The sequence below is a fragment of the Molossus molossus genome, unplaced genomic scaffold (assembly GCF_014108415.1).
Source record: "Molossus molossus isolate mMolMol1 unplaced genomic scaffold, mMolMol1.p scaffold_m16_p_12, whole genome shotgun sequence".
Lineage (NCBI taxonomy): Eukaryota > Metazoa > Chordata > Mammalia > Chiroptera > Molossidae > Molossus > Molossus molossus.
Window position 1 is genome coordinate 55,464,704 of NW_023425347.1, and position 17,772 is coordinate 55,482,475.

The following is a 17,772-nucleotide window of genomic DNA, read 5'->3' on the forward strand; positions in this document are numbered from 1 at the left end:
AGTAACCCCAGCCCTAGAGATAGGAAAACATATGTTCCAACAAAAACTTGTACATGAATAAACATATAGGAATGTTTATAGATTTATGACCTCAAAAAATTCCAAATGTTTTTCAATTGGTGAATGGATAAACAAACTGTGGTACACCTACACAATGGAATCCTACTCAGCAACAGAAAGAAATGTGTTGATATACACAATATAGCTGAATCTCAAATGCACTATGCTAAATTTAAAAAGACTCAAAATGTATACCATAATGTACCCATTTACATAACATTCTGGCAAGCTAAAATTACCGAGATGGAGGTGATTTTCAGGAGTTCCAGGTGAGGGGGTGGGGAGAACTGACTACAAAGAGAATTGGGGGGGGGGGGCTGATGAAACGAATACGTATCTTGATTGTGGTGATAGTTACACGACTGTGCATTTACCAAAACTCATGGAACTCTATACCAAAGAGAGTACATTTTCAAACTCATTAGGATGGCTATTATTTTAATAAAAGCAAATGTTGGCAAGAATATAAAGAAATTAGAATCCTTGATCCTTGTCCATTGCTGATAAGAATATAAAATGGTACAGCCACTATGGAAAACAGTATGACTGTTCCTCAAAAAATTACACAGCCCTGGCCGGTTTGGCTCAGAGGTTAGAGCGTTGACCTGCGGTCCGGAGAGACCCGGGTTCGGTTCCCGCTAAGGGCAAGTACATTGGTTGCAGTTTGTCCCCAGCCCTGGTCGGTCGTGCGGGTGGCAGCCACTCGATGTGTTCCTTTCACATCAATGTCTCTCTCTCTCTCTCTCTCTGTTCCTCTCTCTCCCTCCCACTCTACCTGAACCAAAAAAAAAAAAAAAAAAAAGGGAAAATGTCCTCGGGTGAGGATAAAAAAAAAAAAAATTACACATAGAATTATCACACAATATAGCAATTTAATTTCTGGGTATAGACCCAAAAGAATTGAAAGCAGGGACTCAAATATGTGTATTACCCATGTTTATAGTAGCATTATTTACAGCAGCCAAATGATGGAAGCAACCTAAGTGTCCATCAATGGATGAATGGACAAACAAAACAGGGTATATACATACAATGGAATATTATTCAACCTTTAAAAAGAAGGAAATTCTGATTCATGCTATAACATGCATAAACCTTGAAGACATGGTAAGTGAAATAAGTCAGTCACAAAAAGTCAAATATTGTATGACTCCACTCATATGAGATACCTAGGGTAGTCAAATTTATAGAAATAGAAAGTAAACTGGTTGCCAGGGCTGGAGGTAGGGGGACATAAGTTAGTGCTTAATGGTGCAGAGTTTTAGTTTGAGAAGATGAAAAAGTTCTGAAGATGGATGGTGGTAATGGCTGCACAACAGTGTGAATAAACTTAATGCCACAGAACTGTCTATTTTAAAATGGTAAAAACAGAAAATTGTATGTTATGTATAATTTACTACAATTTTTTTAAATGAAAAAATTGTTTGATACGATGCGCAAAATTTTGGTACTCAAGTTTCAAAGCCACATTAAAAAGTGATCTTTGCTATTTACAGGGAGGAAAAGAGTACTCTTTACTGTATGTAAACCTATGAATCAAATCAATCAATCAATGCAATACAACAGTGGGCAAAGTACATCTGAATCACTACTGCAAGAGTTCGTTACAAGCACACCTCAGAAATATGGCAGGTTCAGCCCTGGCCACTTTGGCTCAGCAGTTGAGCATCGACATGCGGACCAGAGGGTCCCGGGTTCGGTTCCCACTAGGGGCACGTACCACAAAAAAAAGAAAGAAATATGGCAGGTTCAGTTCCAGGCCATGGCAATAAAGCAAATATCACAATAAAGCAAGTCACAGGATATTTTTTGGTTTTCCAGTGCATATAAATGATATATTTACACTATACTGTAATCTATTAAATGTGCGATAATATTGTGTCTTTAAAAAAATGTGTATACATTAATTAAGAATACTTTATTGTTAAAAAATGCTAACCTTCAACTGAGCATATTGGGAAAATGGTGCCCAGACTTGCTCAATGTAGGGTTGCCACACACCCTCAATTTGTAAAAAAAAAAAAAAAAATGCAATATTTGCAAAGCGCAATAAATGCCATATGCCTGTATTGTATTCAGAGTTGGCTCTAGAAGTTTTTGTTTTTTGTTTTGTTTTTTTCATTTTGCCAAGTAAAAGAAGAAATAACATGGAAAGCATGAGTTTTTGTTTTTTAATTCTAGATATAGAACAATAAAGCTACATTTTTCCCCTCCATGATATATTTTAATGAAGTTGTAGTTTCCCTTCTCTCTCTACTGAAAGAGAGAAGCAAATGGCTTGCCACAGACATTGCAACTTCCAGACCTCTACAAATTCAGGGTCTTTCATTGGGCATCTTCACCCTTCTAATAAGTCATTATGAATAAGGGCATAGCCAGAAGAGTTACTGGAAAACAATTATACTTGCACTGATTAGGAACAAGAATCCAAATTCCTCAGGTGCACCGCCCTTCTGTTGTCATAGTAAGTCAGCCACACAGCTTTCTTTCATTTCAAGTCTGCCCTAGACCCATCTTTCCAAGCAGGTGCTTCTCTCTATTGAAACGCTAGTCCCCCCCCCCCCCTTCTGATTCTCCTTTTTTCCTTCTGCTAGCCCAACTCCTCCCCTGATTGGCTCCTCCTCCTGTTAGCCCTCCAACTGCACCCCTGATTGGCTCCTCCTTTCCATCACCTCCTCAAAAACCTTCCCATACCACCCAGTCCACAGTTGTCACTCCCACTCACCCTTGTCCAATGTATGGAGTGATTCTTAGTGCCAAGCACTATTCCAAGAAAAACAGCCATGAACAATACAGAGCTTACCTAGGGCAGGTATGTGCTTGGAGTGTTGCACAGACAGTTTGTGTAGGGGGGAAGTGTGGGAACTTGGTGAGGGAGAAGATATAAGCCACAAAAATATCAGGGGCCAGATCATATCTGGCTATGAAAGCTACTATACTTTGGGATTTTACTCCCAATCAGATGGGAACCTTTAGTGAATTTTAAGCAGAGAAGTAACATAGCTGACTTTTTTTTTTTTTTATCCTCACCGGAGGACATTCTTCTATTTCCTGTTCAGATAGAGTAGGGGGGGGGGGGGAGAGGGAGGGAGGGAGGGAGAGAGGGGGAGAGAGAGAGAGAGAGAGAGAAACATCGACGTGAAAGGGATACATCGAGTGGCTGCCACCCACATGACCAACCAGGGCCGGGGACAAACTGCAACCGAGGTACGTGCCCTTAGCGGGAACCGAACCCAGGTCTCTCTGGACCGCAGGCTGACGCTCTAACCACTGAGCCAAACTGGCCAGGGCCATAGCTGACATTTTTCAAGGCTCTCCCTGGTACTCTGATAGTCCTTGTTTCCTTCATAACACTACTCAAAATTTGTAATTTATATTTATTTATTATTTTTTTAATGTATATTTTCCCTAGTAGGTGGTATATTCCATAAGAACAGGAATCATGTCTCTTTTTTTCTTCTAACCACAAACTCAAATCCAAGCATAGTACCTGGCATATAGTATGTGCTTGATGGGTATTTGTTAAGCAAATTAACCAATGAATTTAACCTCTAGGGTAAAGTAGCTCTAAGCACATAATTTACAAGTATACACACATTTTTGTATATTTTATATTCCTAAATGTCCTCAATATACACTCCCCAAACTTTCTCTAACATGGAGAAATTAAACATCAGAAGCACCTAATACTTGGAGTCTCACTGTGCTCCTCATGGTGCTAGACACTTTCACTCATCTGAAACATCTTAAATCTTTAGTAGCAACTAATGGCTCAAGGCAATTCACTCCAAGTCTAGAGTAATGAAATTAAGACATGAAACATAGCACAAGTTTGTTATAATAACTGTTAGAAAGTTACAAAGTCTTCTGTTTAATGACGGGCACACAATTTCTGTAGTCTAGACATCTTTGAGTCTTTACCATATGCCAGAGACAGTGCTAACCATACCAGGACTGCAGATGACTAGATCTGAGCTCTCTCTGGTGGGAGCTCACGCTCTAATACCTCTCATCTGTACAAAGCTTTACTGTTTAAACTCTTGCCCACATTTATGATCTGAATATATACACATGCAAATAAAATTGTGTAGGCCTCCTTGAGGGTCATCTGAATGTAACTATTTCTAGGGATCTCAACCCATAACAAATGAAGTTGGTTCACAGTCAGCACAGTCTGTTCCCTTCCAAGACTACCAAGGGGCAAACATCCCTGTTTCACATCAGGTCACTGAAACCAACTCTGGATCCAATAGCCAAGAATGCCCAAAACCTCAGCGCTCCCAGCTTTCTCCAAATCTGCCCAGGGCAGCAACAACCAGTGACAGTTTCCTAGGGAGGGAGCAGAAGCAGCAGCAAAGGGCAAAAGCACGGGCCTCCGGCCCTGGCCAAGGGCAGCTCTCCTTCAGAGCACACTGTCCAAGACAAACAGCACCCACACCTCGCACTGCCTGTCTCTGGGCTGCCAGGACAGGCACTGGCTTTGGAGAAAGCCAATCAATAAACATGAATGGAAGTAGACAAATGAGTCCAGTATCCTGGCAAGGGCCAAAAAAGTTCCATGAAGTTTCATTTGTATTAGCAAATGATTGAGGATGGACAAAAACAAACAAACAAACAAAATCCAAGAGGTCTTTCTACCCCTCTTATTTCCCAGACATAAATGTAATGATCACAATAAAACTTTTATGAATATTTACATAGTCTGGCCAGTGTGTTCAGTGGTCGAGCGTCGACTCGTGCACTAAGATGTCAACGGTTCGATTCCCTGTCAGGGCACATGCCCAGGTTGTGGGCCCAATCCCCAGTGGGAGGCATGTAGGAGGTGGCCAATCAATGTTCTCTCTCATAGATGTTTCTATCTCTCTCTCCCTGTCACTTCTTCTCTCTCTAAAATCAATAAAGTAAAAACCACAAACTTAAAAAAATAAGAATATAGCCCTGGCCTGTTTGGCTCAGCGGTTGGAGCGTCGGCCTGCGGACCAGAGAGTCCTGGGTTCGGTTCCCACAAGGAACACATACCAAAAGAAAAATAATAAGAAGAATATTTACATAATGCATATACTCCACCATTAAGGCCATAAAAGTATCCTCAAACCATTTACAAATATTGTAACACATATCAGGAAGATGGCAGACTTCAAAGTTTCTTCTTCAAATATCTTTTTGTGGTTATACACAGCACAGTAATTCTCAAGGTTGTATGTCTTCCCTGTTATTTCTTTTCCATATAGAATCCTCACTTTATTTTCAAGTGACATGAAAATATGAAGACTATTTTAAACTGGTTATTATTTTATACACGGAGTCTGAGCACACTGATGAATCTCTACTTCAGTGTATTTATGTATCATTAATTTCTGGCCCTTCCTCCTTTGAAGTAATTTTTTTTTTTTTTTAAGTTGGCCATCATATACTAGACTTGGTTTGTTTTGTTTCCTTAACATATGCCTTATCAGCTCTGCCACAGCCGAAGTGATTCCAAATTGCTTCATGACACACTTGGATTTTCTCCTACTAATAATTCCTCCTTCCTGCCCATGACTGGCAGGCTTCTCCCATACTGCAGTACCATGGGCAGCTAATTATCTACCAATCCACCTTGCTATTCTGCACTCGGCAACTTTTATCTGCACAGGACAGCTGCACTCTCCTCGTTTGAAGTAAAATGTCAGTCTCTGCTAATGCAACAAGACTTACATCACTAATGATGTCTCCACACTTTGAAGAAACAACTCAAAGCCTAATTAAAAATTCAGATTCATTCTCACTGGCTTCCCGGTTTCCACTGCCCTTCCACCAGAGCCCCGGAGCAGCTTTTAAAAATACTCCATGCAAAAATAAAATTTAAGAAAATATCCAAAGGGAAGCAAGAAAAGGAGTGCCACGGTCTTGGTCTTTGACAGTCTTTAAAATAACTGTTATGGTTGGACCAGAACCAATGCGTTATCACATATAACAGATAAGAATGTCCTCTGCTGGCTTCCACCCTACAATTACAAGTAAGCAAGCTACGTCCAGGGAAACTATGGACCCAGCTACTTTCCTGTCAATCCACTTTGGTATTTAGGTGTTGGAACTTTTCTAACTGTAATTATTTGACTATGTAAATCTAAAGTAAGGGAAACCGCCTTTGAACTCAGAACAAAGAGGCCAAGGTAAAAGTCTTTCACGTGACATTGTGACTTTTTGTTTCATTATCAGGTCAGATAAACAACCCTGCCAAAGTAATAATGCTATTGTCATTTTTGGAGGAGGAGAAGGAAGAACAAATTTACTTCTTACTTCTAGTGAATGTGAATGACTATGAAGAGATGTCGGTCCTGAAATTCAACTCCAAAATAGAACTTGGCCTGGAAATTACAGGTGGAATTTCCTTCTGTGACTTTTACTTACACACACACCACCACCACCACCACCACCTCTCCCACCACCAGTTGTTCCTCCCCTACTGTTTTATTTTATTTTCATTCTTTACCTTTTTAATAAAAAAATTAATTTTGGTGGTACAGGTTCACAATTATAAATAGCTACTGACCTCTTATATTTGCTCTTTTAAAAACTATCTAAAAACACTGTAGTAAGTCTCAGAATTTTTGTATTTCTTCAGTGGCTCACTGACTTCTAGGTATTTAAACAACTTAACTTAAAAACAAAACAAACAAACAAAAAAACAGTCAGCTGCCAAATTAGACTATCAGCTTTAAGTTCTCAGCCATAAAATAACTAAGCCAAACATATATATATTTTATATATATATATATATATATATATATAATATATATTTTTTTTTTTTTTTTCAAAAGTGGAATGTAAAGATTCTTAATGAAGTCAAGGTTGCTTTCCATTTTAAGGCAACCTTCTCTGGGAAAATGGATCTCCCACAGGGTAGTACAGCCCTGTGAAAATGGTCCAAAAGCAAGAGTCCTGACACTGAGCCTTGAGTTCTAGGTCTACCACTTCCTGCTGGTGTGATCTCAGGCAGCCACTTTCCCACAGGGCCTGTTTCTCATCTGTTACATGAGGGCAGTAGATTTGACTTCCTTTCTGGTCCTTCCCAGTTCCTATGGCACCCGGTGGTCTCTGGACCTGAGAGGTCAAAGAGAAAAGGCATGCCAAGGGCCGGCCTGCTGAGACTGGATTTGGACAGCCCATCAGAGCAGACCCCAAGACTACAGGGGGAGGCCAGCCAGCCAGCCAGCCTGTGAGCCAGAAGCAGGAAGACCACAAAGCAAGCCCTCCTTGAACTGAATTGGGGAGGCAGAGCCTAGATCTGGTGCAGGCTCTGACTGCGGTTGGCCGCTAATGGTGTCTCAGTCCTAAATGACATCTCCCGAGTTCTAGGTCCTCTCTCCCAGAACACATCTCCAAATACAAGAGACTTGGGCACAAGCAGCAGCTAGTTCCCAGCTCAAACACTGGAGAGCTACTGCCGGCCATGTGGAAATACAGGGGAGAACCTAGTTAAGAAAGTGGGCATGCAAAGAGCGAGAAACAGGGTACTGGCCACACTGTTTGAGCCCTATTCTAGCCCTGCCCAAAAATCGACCGGACTGTTCAATTACATAGGCAGTAGGTTCCTTTCTTATTCAAGCCAATATGCACTGGGTGTTCTGTTACCGGCCATATAAGTCACAACTGACGTGAAGAATCCAAGGTCTCATGATGTGACCTCTGACCTCTTCTGCACCCATTTGTCCCTGCAGCTCTCTATCTTTCAAACCTTAATGCCATCTTTCCAATTCTTCAAAGGTGCCACTACAAGGGAGCCTTCTGGGAACTCCATCTTTGACTAACCAACTCGTATTTGTTCTGCTTTTTCCAACAGGACTTCTAGGATTCCTCTCCTCCCCACCAAAGAGTCAACATCCTTTCTCCAAGCATCCAGAACCTGCTCTCACAACCTTCATTGCATCAGAAATGAACTGAGGATGGATATCTCAGACCGAACATAGTACCCGGCACTAAGGAAGCATTCAGCAACTCTTTTCTTGAAGTAACTACGATGCCAGAAAGCTCATCTCCCCAAGCAATCCAATTTAGCACTCTCCTATCAGAATGTTCGCCTTTCTATTCCACAGAAACTTGCTTCCCTGTGACCTTTGCACACAAGCGGCGATTTTACCTCCTGGAAGCCATGAATAATTCTAATCCAGTCACTGTAAATCAGTGGCCTCAGGTCTGATCCAGCCTGCAGGCATGTTTGATTTGGCTCACATACTGTTTTTGTGTGTTTTTAAAAATATGAATTAATTGCCAACATTTTAAGAATCAAGAGATTTCATCTAAAAACCAGATATGTGACTTATATATCCAGCTTCTCCTGAAAAACAGAGTCATGTGGCAACACTGGACCCACAATGCCACTGGGGGCAACAACCACAAGAGCCGAACCACAGCACCCACCTCCCTTCGGCCCAGGCACATGCCCTCCAGTTCACAACGGCAAACGCCACTCTTGACTGACCTACACCTACCTGGCCCACATCACTCGATTTTGTCCAGCGGACCCCTGTAAATGTTAGATTCAGCACCCCTGAGTGTAATCTAGAGGCCATATTTCAGAATTTCTTTTTGTTCTGTCTTGACCTGTACAAATTGGTTTAGACTTCCTGACAAGACATGAGCTCTCGAAGATGTGGATGTCCTCTACGTCCCCTGCCCTCTTCCAGTCTCCAATTCTGCAAGAGGGAGCACCCAGTGAATATTTGTCGACAGACTGATTATTAGACAAATGTGTGTATAGTCCAGCTTTTCCTCTTCAACCTTCCCCCTCTTTTCCACCTACAGCTTGTCTTGTCTTGTCCCTTTTTCACTCCTTCATCCTCTGGGAGGGGGCGGGGACCAAGGAGATGGTCCACGCGGCACCAACATGGAACCTCTCAGCTTTGTGGGAAGGCTTAGTCTGAAAATGAGGGCCAGATGGCATGTATAAGGGAGGAAAAAAATAAGGCCCCAGAGGAGCTTCCCAAAAGAAGTTGGGGCATTCCATCTGGAAAGCAAAAATACCAACTATTTGTAAAGGGTTAGGGAACTCAATGATGGTTTTGCTCAGGCATATCATCATTAAAAATTGTAAGCATATACCCTCCAAAAAAGTTGTATTTATCTGTGGGTTGCACATTCTACATCCTGGTGTGCCAATATTATGCATATCATAAATCATTTGAAAATATAGAAATTAAATAAGGATGCAATAACAAAATATTATGGATGAAATGGTATGAAATCTGGAATTTACTTCAAAATAATCAGGGGGGAGGAAAAGAGTGGGTGGAGGCAGAGATGAAACAGCCTGCCCACCAGTTAATTACTGTTTAAGCTGTGTAAGGTACAGGGGCATTTTAATGCTATTCTCTTTACTTTGGTGTTTTTTGTTTTGTTTTTTTCAAATCTTTGTAATATGAAACTTCCAAAGGAAATGAATAGTCCAGCTGGTGTGGCTCAGTGGTTGATCGCTGACCCATGCACCAAGAGGTCGCTGATTCGATTCCCGGTCGGGACACATGCCCAGGATGAGGACCCGATCCCCAGTGGGGGGCATGCAGGAGGTGGCCAATCGATGTTCTCTCTCATCAATTTTTCTCTCTCTCTCCCCCTCTCACTTCCGCTCTCTAAAATCAATAAAGGAAAAAAATTACTTTTTAAAGTAAATGAATAACTATGAACAGCAGATCTAATATTTTCTTCATAAACCCCAAGGGATGGTTTTGTACATCCCTAAGATCTGCCCACCACACTTTGCTAATCCCTGGGACTGACCACATTGAAATATGCAGGTTCTAAAGATGAGATTTCAGTTTCATTCGGGCTTGGGAGTTAGTTTGTTGCCTTCCAGGTTCTGTGCCCTGGCACTACACAGACTGTCCCGTACTTAATTGTTTACTGACTGTTCCTATGTTAGACCTTGTGCTAGACACTGTTAAAATATAATTCTCTCCATTAACCAAATGAAGAATGAAGACACTCAAGTTCAGAGCAATTTGGCCATATGCTAGATCTTACACAGTTAAAACTAGCTGAGTCAAAACTGTTGTCCCTGTATGTCAACTGTGATCGAAAAATAAAGATTTAAACTGTTGCCCCTCCATATTTTGAATTTCAACACATTTTTTTTACACCAAGTCCAAACAGATCCAAAATAAATCCCACTGCACATAATTCCAAAATTCCAGAGTTCTGCAAGGTTCCTGTCTGCTCATCCACTTAAGCTCAAGGAAGGAACTCCTCAAGCAGCAACCAGAAATAGCAGCAAGTTATAAAGTGTGAAGGCATCTCATTCCCCTCCCCCATGCCGCTCCAGACTCAAGTATGACTGGCACGAAAAACACAAGCACAGGAGAAGATGCCAGCTGTAAGACAGGTATTAGTGGAGAGGAAGTGAAGGAAGTCCTAAGCACAACAGGGATAGTCCATCAGAAGTCATTCAGTGCTTTTTCTTGGGCTCATTCTTACAAAGTTCAACTCAGTCATCCATCAACAGTCAATTTTCTTCTCCAAATATTCAATTTCAGAAGAGAGCAAGTCAGCATGTTTTCCACTAGGGCTCATACTGTACACAAGGCACAGATTCAAACCATGTTATTTGCAAATACAGGTGATTTCTCAGCCCTAAAACATTCTATATTGCCTAAGTACACATTCAAATCATCCTAAGACATGCCATTCGTGGTACGATGGACACTATTTAAGGAAAAATACAAACCTTACCTAAATATCAATGCATTACAGCATGCAGTTGTGGTAGAGCCACCAAGATGTGTACATCCAGTACCCACAGAAGCTTCAGGGGTGATGGCCAAAGAAATAAGACATGGGTCATGTGAAGGCATACAAGAATCAGAGCCACCCCCAATCAGGCATTTAAGATACACCAACTACCTTGTCCAGTGGCATGAAAGGAAATTAGAAATGTCTGATGCACTAGATCTGGTTGCCCTTCATCTCTGAGGCTGCTGCTTTCAGGATTGGTCTTTGTATGCAGACAATTCACGAACAGCCGAGGGAAGAATAGCCACCCTCTGGGATGTCATCAGATGGGCTTGGGCAGCCCTCTTCTGTGCTCCCATAATGCCTCTTCCTCTCTCTACCATGCCACTGACCCATTGCATTCCAACACCTCTCTGAGTCTCACTAACGCTCTATAGCATAACACCTGTTTTTGTCCTCACCCAAGGCTATTTTTTTTTTTTTTTTTGCATTTATCTTCAGATAGAGCCGGAGGGAGAGTGAGAGGAAGAGAGAGAAAGAGACATTGATGTGAGAGAGACATCCACACGACCCAAACCAGGCCTGGGGACAAACGGCAACCAAGACACGTGCCCTTAGCGGGAACCGAACCCGGGACTCTCTAGTCCGCGGGCCAACACGCTAACAGCTGAGCCAAACCGGCCAGGGCATAACACCTGTTTTTGTATCTGTCTCCATCATCAGTTGAGGGCTAAGGACACGGACCCGGCCTTATTCACCTTACATCCCAGCTTCGCCTAACCCAAGACCTCTCATAAAGCAGAAGCCCCCTTCCCCAAAGTTTGCTGAACATCTGTTGCACAATGAACAATGAACTTACGCAGTGCTATTCAACTGCATACAAAGCAGCCCCCCCCCCTTCACTTTCAGCTGCAGCCACTATTTACAACATTGCTCTCTATTTTCGGCCAACACCTCGCCCCAGTTGAGCCCTTCAGTTCCTGAAATCACATCTGTCCCGGTTGCTGCTCTTTCTTCAACTTGAGTTGAAGTTTTGATGTGTGTTTCTGATAGTTATTCTGCCTCTACTGGAAGGACAGCCTACCCTAGCCCCCACCCCTTTTCAGGCCATATACAGCAGCTGTCTGACCAACCTGCTGGTGTGTCTGCCAAATTCACAGCGACCATGCCCAGCCCAGCAGAGCTGTGTTAGAGCTAACATCAAGGCGGGCACACTGGCAGTGTGCCAGGCCCTCACTGTTAGGAAGCCTGTATTGTCATATAATGTTAAATGGGCCTTATAAGTGCCTGGTGAAATGGCTCCCAGAGCCAGATATGCCTTCTAACAAGCAGGCATTGTTACTTAGCTGTTTTACCTGTGCGATCTTACCTCCTCCTCCAGACTGTAAATGTAAGGGGCTGTGCTGGAATACCTCCTTGTGAATCCCCTAAACACCTAGCATGGTGCTCTTTGCGTAGTAAGCTTTCAATGACTATTTCTCCATTTAAGAACAACCACATCCATCAACATTTCCCAGCCCCAGCCTCACATTAACAGGTGCCTTCCCATGCACTCTTTCCATTAGGTCCACAGAGCAAATCTCTGGGAAGAATAATCATTCCCTAATTTGCAGATGAAGATCATCCAACTTGTATGCAGCGAAGCTGGAACCCAGTGTACAGTTCTTTCCTCGTCCACGATGCTGCTTGAAAAAAACTTGTTGCATGAATGAATAAGCAGAAGCAAGCTCCCTGGACACAGCCACTCTCTGCTCCCCAGATCGCAATGTAGATGGTTTCACTCCACCAGGCCCCTGAGGAGATGATGATTAGGTTTTGACTTTTACCCATGATGTATGATGTCTGCTGCCAGGGGGGGCAGAATTCAGTGACAGCTTTCCCAAGGCACTGGCAAAATTAGTTGGTGCAAATCATTTCAAGATTTTTGTTTTTCTCCATGACTAAAAAGGAACAACAAAACAACAAGAGCAGGCAACCTCCAGGAGAAAACCTTTCCAAGAAAATCTTTAAGATGGACCACTTTTCAAACTGTCTTCTCTATCAGCAAGCACAAGAACTATGTCATGGGAAACTACAGTGCTGAAAGAAGGCCTGGTTTTTGTTTTTGTAAAATTACCCCTTGCAACCTCCTGTGAGCCGTCCGTGTGCTGCCATTCGAAATGCTGCAGCAGGCCTCGTCTCAGGACTGACTTTGCAATTTCTCAAAACTAAAAAATGCCTTGGGAGAACTTCAGCTGCAACAGAAAGCAATTTAAAAGTCCGAAAGTAGGCTTTTTACATATACATTGATTTTGAAAGTTTCTCATCAAATAAGATGCTGTCCTGAAAGGTCTGCACTGAGCTGGAAATGCCAAGGTCAAATGAAAGGAGTCAATCCCTCTATCAACGGAGGACATTTTTGTTCCTGCAAAGAGACTTAAGCTTTCCCCAACCCCCTCATCTGGAAGTCTGACCTGCCCACCTTAATACCCACATGAGGCTTCCTACCTCTTAATAACAGATTAGCTCTGCAGCTATAAAATGCAACATTCCACGAGGCAGGACGATAGATTTAGGTAACTAACCCCACAAAATTCAGGCCCACTGAACAAATTCTGGAAGATTACAGAGGAAAATATAAGGCTCATAATCTTTGTTCTATGGGTCAAAACCTTACCTGCCTTAGATTTTATTTTGCAAGTATACCTCCACCCCCACCCCCACTCTAAAAAAAAGCTGGCAGCCTAACAAAATTAAAGAGGCCCTCCCCAATTTTTCCAAATGGAGGCAAGTGGTAGATCAATGTACAGCTCCAGAAGAGGAATTTAAATATTAAATACAGTATGTGCTTCTCCTTTCAAAAAAGGAGAGAAGCTACTTCACATTTTGCCAGACAAAACCCTGTCCCCAGGAGGCCAGTTTCCACAATGAGGTTGCAAAGGTGTTAGAAAGAGGCCAGTTGGGAGGAGATAAAGGGCCATTTGGGCACAAACCCCCCACTGATCAGAGCTTTTTTCTAAAGTGTCTCCTTTTCAACAGGGAAGCCTTTTAAAACTACATTTGCTTTGGATCCCTACCTAAATGACAATGTGTTAGGATCCGATTTCACCTTTTGTCAAGGATTGAGTGAGAAACAGTAAAACTGCTGTCAGCATCTTAGAGAAAGCAAGCCCTTAGCTTATATGGGGAAGTGGGGGAAAAACCCTAGGGTCCCTTGTCCAGCCCTAGTTATGGGGTAAAGGTGACAAATGCCTACTAGTCTTACCAGCACAGTTCAAATTTATTAAACATATTAAATTTCCTTTATTAAAAGAGGTGTCTCCATGAAAAGATACAATTGTTTGTGTTCTGAACTGAAACATTCACCACTGGGGGGGGGGGGGGCTAGTTTTTCCCCTAACATTTTAGTTCTGTTTCCTCTAACAGTTGCTTCACTCCTAAGAACTCTGTCAACAATTATCAGAAACCACAAAATGTATATAGAAAAAAATAATAAACTAGATCTGAACCTGGAAGATCTGCACAGAAAAGGACAGTTAAATGGGGTAACTTAAAAGCTTGTCTATTACTATGCAAATGAAGAAGAATCGGACTCTATTGCACTTCAGGACCGGGTGTCTGCAAAGAAATACTACACAGAATTATCTTTCAAGCAAACCAACCACTCTTCAGGCTAACCTCACTGTTTAAAAAAAAAAAAAAAAAAAGAATCCTAAATGTCTTTCATTTTAATGCAAAAGGTTTGCAGAATTTGCTTTAGGAAAACTATTATTCTGGGAAAAGACTGAGGAAGTCTCGGGGGAGGGGGTGTTAAAGAAAAAAAGACGTCAGAAACTTGAATCCCACCAAAGCAAAGCAAAACCCCACCAAAGGGACTCAAAACACCTCTCCCTCCCAGTGGGAGGTGGGCCGGTGGTCACAGTAAAACCGAATTCTGAAACCTATTCCAAGAACACATTCCTGGAAACTTCGTTCTTTCGAAGACCACATTCATCACCATTATTGTTATTAGAAGGCATAAAAGAATAAGGTTGTTTTCCTGCAGAAAGTTATAGCAAAGGTTTTAGACTCCCAATGTCATCTCAACCTCTCCTAATCGAGGGGGCCTTTCCAGCCAAGTAGGTTAAAATAGCGGCGGGACAGAATCTCCAGGTGATTGCCGTTTAGTAATTTTTATTACTGTTGGTTGTTAGTAACATCTTCAGATTCCTTATGAGACCCGCTCGTTCGTTTTGAAGCCCCCTTACTCTTCCCGGGAGGAGCTACACGGTAAACAAAGTAGAGAAATAGGAACCTTATTCACTGTGTCCCTCACCCCCCAAAAAAGACATGTACAAAACAAAACAAAAAGCGTACAGCGCGCAACGGACAATGGTAACAGCAGAAAGCAACAACGAAACAAAGTCTCCCACACAGGACAAGAGTCAGGAATCTACCAAGCCAACCCCTCCCCCAATGCACCCGGCGGGGACTGGAAGCGCAGAGTCCGCTCCGGGCCGCTCTCCGCCGGGACCCAGGTGGCCCTGGAGCAGCTGCTGGTGCCTCCCCTACGGGTGCCTTTCCTCCGGGCGCCCATTAATGCGCCTCGGTTGGGGGAACACGAGGTGGTGGTCAAGAGGCTGGGGGCCTCGGAAAATGATCCGAGCCAGGCGGGGCCGTCTGCCCCAGGATGGGTACACAAAGAGGGAAGGGGAGTTTGCAGGGGCGGTGATAAAAACAAGACGGCGGAGGAGATTCGTGCAAATTGGGGCAGGAGGTGCGAGGGAACCGGAGAATCCTTGCCGAGATAAAGGAGCTGGGCGGGAGGGAAAGTGGGTTCCAAGCAAAGACCAGGGGGTTCTGCAGAGGAGAAAGGGAGGGGTACCTGAGTGCAAGGAAGAGTTGGTGTGCATTTGGGGGTGGAGGATCCTGTGCAGAGAACAGAGGTATGGGGGGCGGGGGGGGAGTCTGTGAAAGCCAGAGAGGTCGGTGCACGGTCAAGGGGACCTGTACTGGGGACCGGGCTTTGCGCAGAGAGAGGCAGGATGACTGGCAAGTTTGGGGGCGCAATGGGGGCCATTTACCTGCATGGTGACGACCCCCAGCTCCTCGGCCGCTAGCCTCCGCATCTGGCTCGCCAGCACTTGCGCCTCGTCCAGGATGGAGAAGTCGGCGTCGGCCACCGCGCCCAGCAGCCAGCACGCGAACAGGCAGAACAGCCAGAGGGACGGCCGCAGCGCTCCCGCCCCGGCCCGGCCGGGCAAGCCCCGGCAGCGGCGGGCCAGGGCGGCCGCCCCCGCCGTCTCCTCTTCCTCCGGCTCGCGGGCCATGCTGCCTCCCCCCACTCCCCGCCGACGGGATCCAGGCGCCGGGAAGCGGGGAGAGAGCCCCGGGAGGTGCGCCCAGGGCCCGCTCGGCGCACCCCGCAAAACTTTCTTCCCCTTGTGCAGACGCCTCTCCGCGCCGCGGCGGCTTCCAAACTTAGGGGGCGCCCCGCTACAGGGCGGGAGCGCGGGCGGCCACCATCGCCGGCTCCGGCGGCGGGCGGGAGAGGAAGCGGCCGCCCGAGCTGTCCCCGGGACCCCGGCGCGGCCCCCGCGGCGCTGGGGCGTCTGGAAGAGCGGCGGCGCCTGCACCGGGTGCGCGGGCCGCGCGGCCGCGGGGCTGACAGTCGGAGCGCGAGCCGGGAGCCGCCGAGCTTTCGCTTCCCGAGTCCGGGCGCAGGGAGGCAGCGGCAGCCAAGACGGCCGGCGGCACCCTGTGGAGGCGGAGCGGCGACCCGGCTGCTGGGCTGGGGCAGCCACCCGAGCGAGGAGGGAGAGGGGGAGGCTTGAGGGAAGGAAAAAAAACCCTGAAAGAAAGAAAGCGGTGGGGGGGAAAGGGAGGTGTCTGGTGCCACCACGCTGCGCTCCGGCTCCGCGCACTTCCCGGCTCGGCCGCCGCCGCGGCTGCGGTGATTTATGGAATCAGGAGAGAGGCGGGGAAATTCCCCCAGTCGCCCCTCCTCTCTTTCCCTCGCTCCCGCCCCAGACTGGCCCCGAGACGCGGGGGGCAGGAGAGTAAGGCTCTCTTCCCGGGTACCAGCCCTGCTGGGGTTGGGGGTCACTTGTACCCTCCAGATGCCGGGGACTGCGACCCACCCCAGCTCTCGCCACCTCTGCCTACGCGAGGGACTCCGGGATCCCACCCATTCAAGGTTTCCCCCATCGAAAGTCCTTTTAAGTTCCAGGACGCTGGCTTTCTGCCTGGCAGAGATTTGGGGAGGAGGTGACTGCTGTTTATGCGTCCCCTGCTTTTCTTCGATGTTGTTAATAACAATAGCTAGCGCTGGTTGGATCAACAGATTTGTTTTTTTGATCAGCTATTCTGTGCCCGGCAATGTGCTCTGGGGTTGTAACAATATCCTTTAATCCCCACCACATCCCTATGAGGTACATATCTTTATCCCAAATTTTTAGGTAACAAAGACTGAGGCTTAGGGGAGGTGGAATAAATTGCCAGAAGATCACCCAGGGGATAAGAGGCAGATCCAGAATTTAAGCACAAGTCTGACTCCAAGGCTCTTGCTCTTAAATATGACATTGTTCTTTTTGCCTCTCGGAAAATGAACCATCTGATCCTATCAAAAGCAAAAACAAAACCAAAACAAACCACAAAACTGCTGAACTGAAGCTGGCCCCAACACCTCTCTTCTCTGGAGCATGGGAGGCAAGCAAGGTTAGCTCCTATGTTCCCCTGACTCCTGGCTGAGCCTCTCTGAGAAATTACTTGTTGGAAGCACCTGGACAAGAGAATGGGGGGTGGGGGGTGGGGGTGGAATGTTAAAGCCTCCATTCTCCCTTCCAAACGTTGTGAGATTGTCCCTTGTAGGTTCCTGGAAAACAGAGCCATGCCCAGGAAGATTAAGGCTACCTAGCAGGGGTGGTAACAGGACTAGAACCTGAATGTAGTGCTCTCTTCACTTTACAGCAAGACCTTCTGTTTTACTTCTTGGACTGGATTGTATTAAAAACGCACCTCCCCCAAGTCTTGCCTGGCCCATTTTAC

General features: G+C 45.1%; 1 protein-coding gene across 1 annotated transcript in view; it reads right to left on the reverse strand.

Moving 5' to 3' along the window:
* Positions 1 to 16,055, reverse strand: part of CACHD1 (cache domain containing 1) — a 216,680-nt gene extending 200,625 nt beyond the window's left edge. The window contains exon 1 of the mRNA XM_036257370.1: positions 15,810 to 16,055. Coding sequence (XP_036113263.1) covers positions 15,810 to 16,055 — 246 coding nt within the window. The remainder of the gene's footprint in view (positions 1 to 15,809) is intronic.
* Positions 16,056 to 17,772: the final 1,717 nt, after the last annotated feature.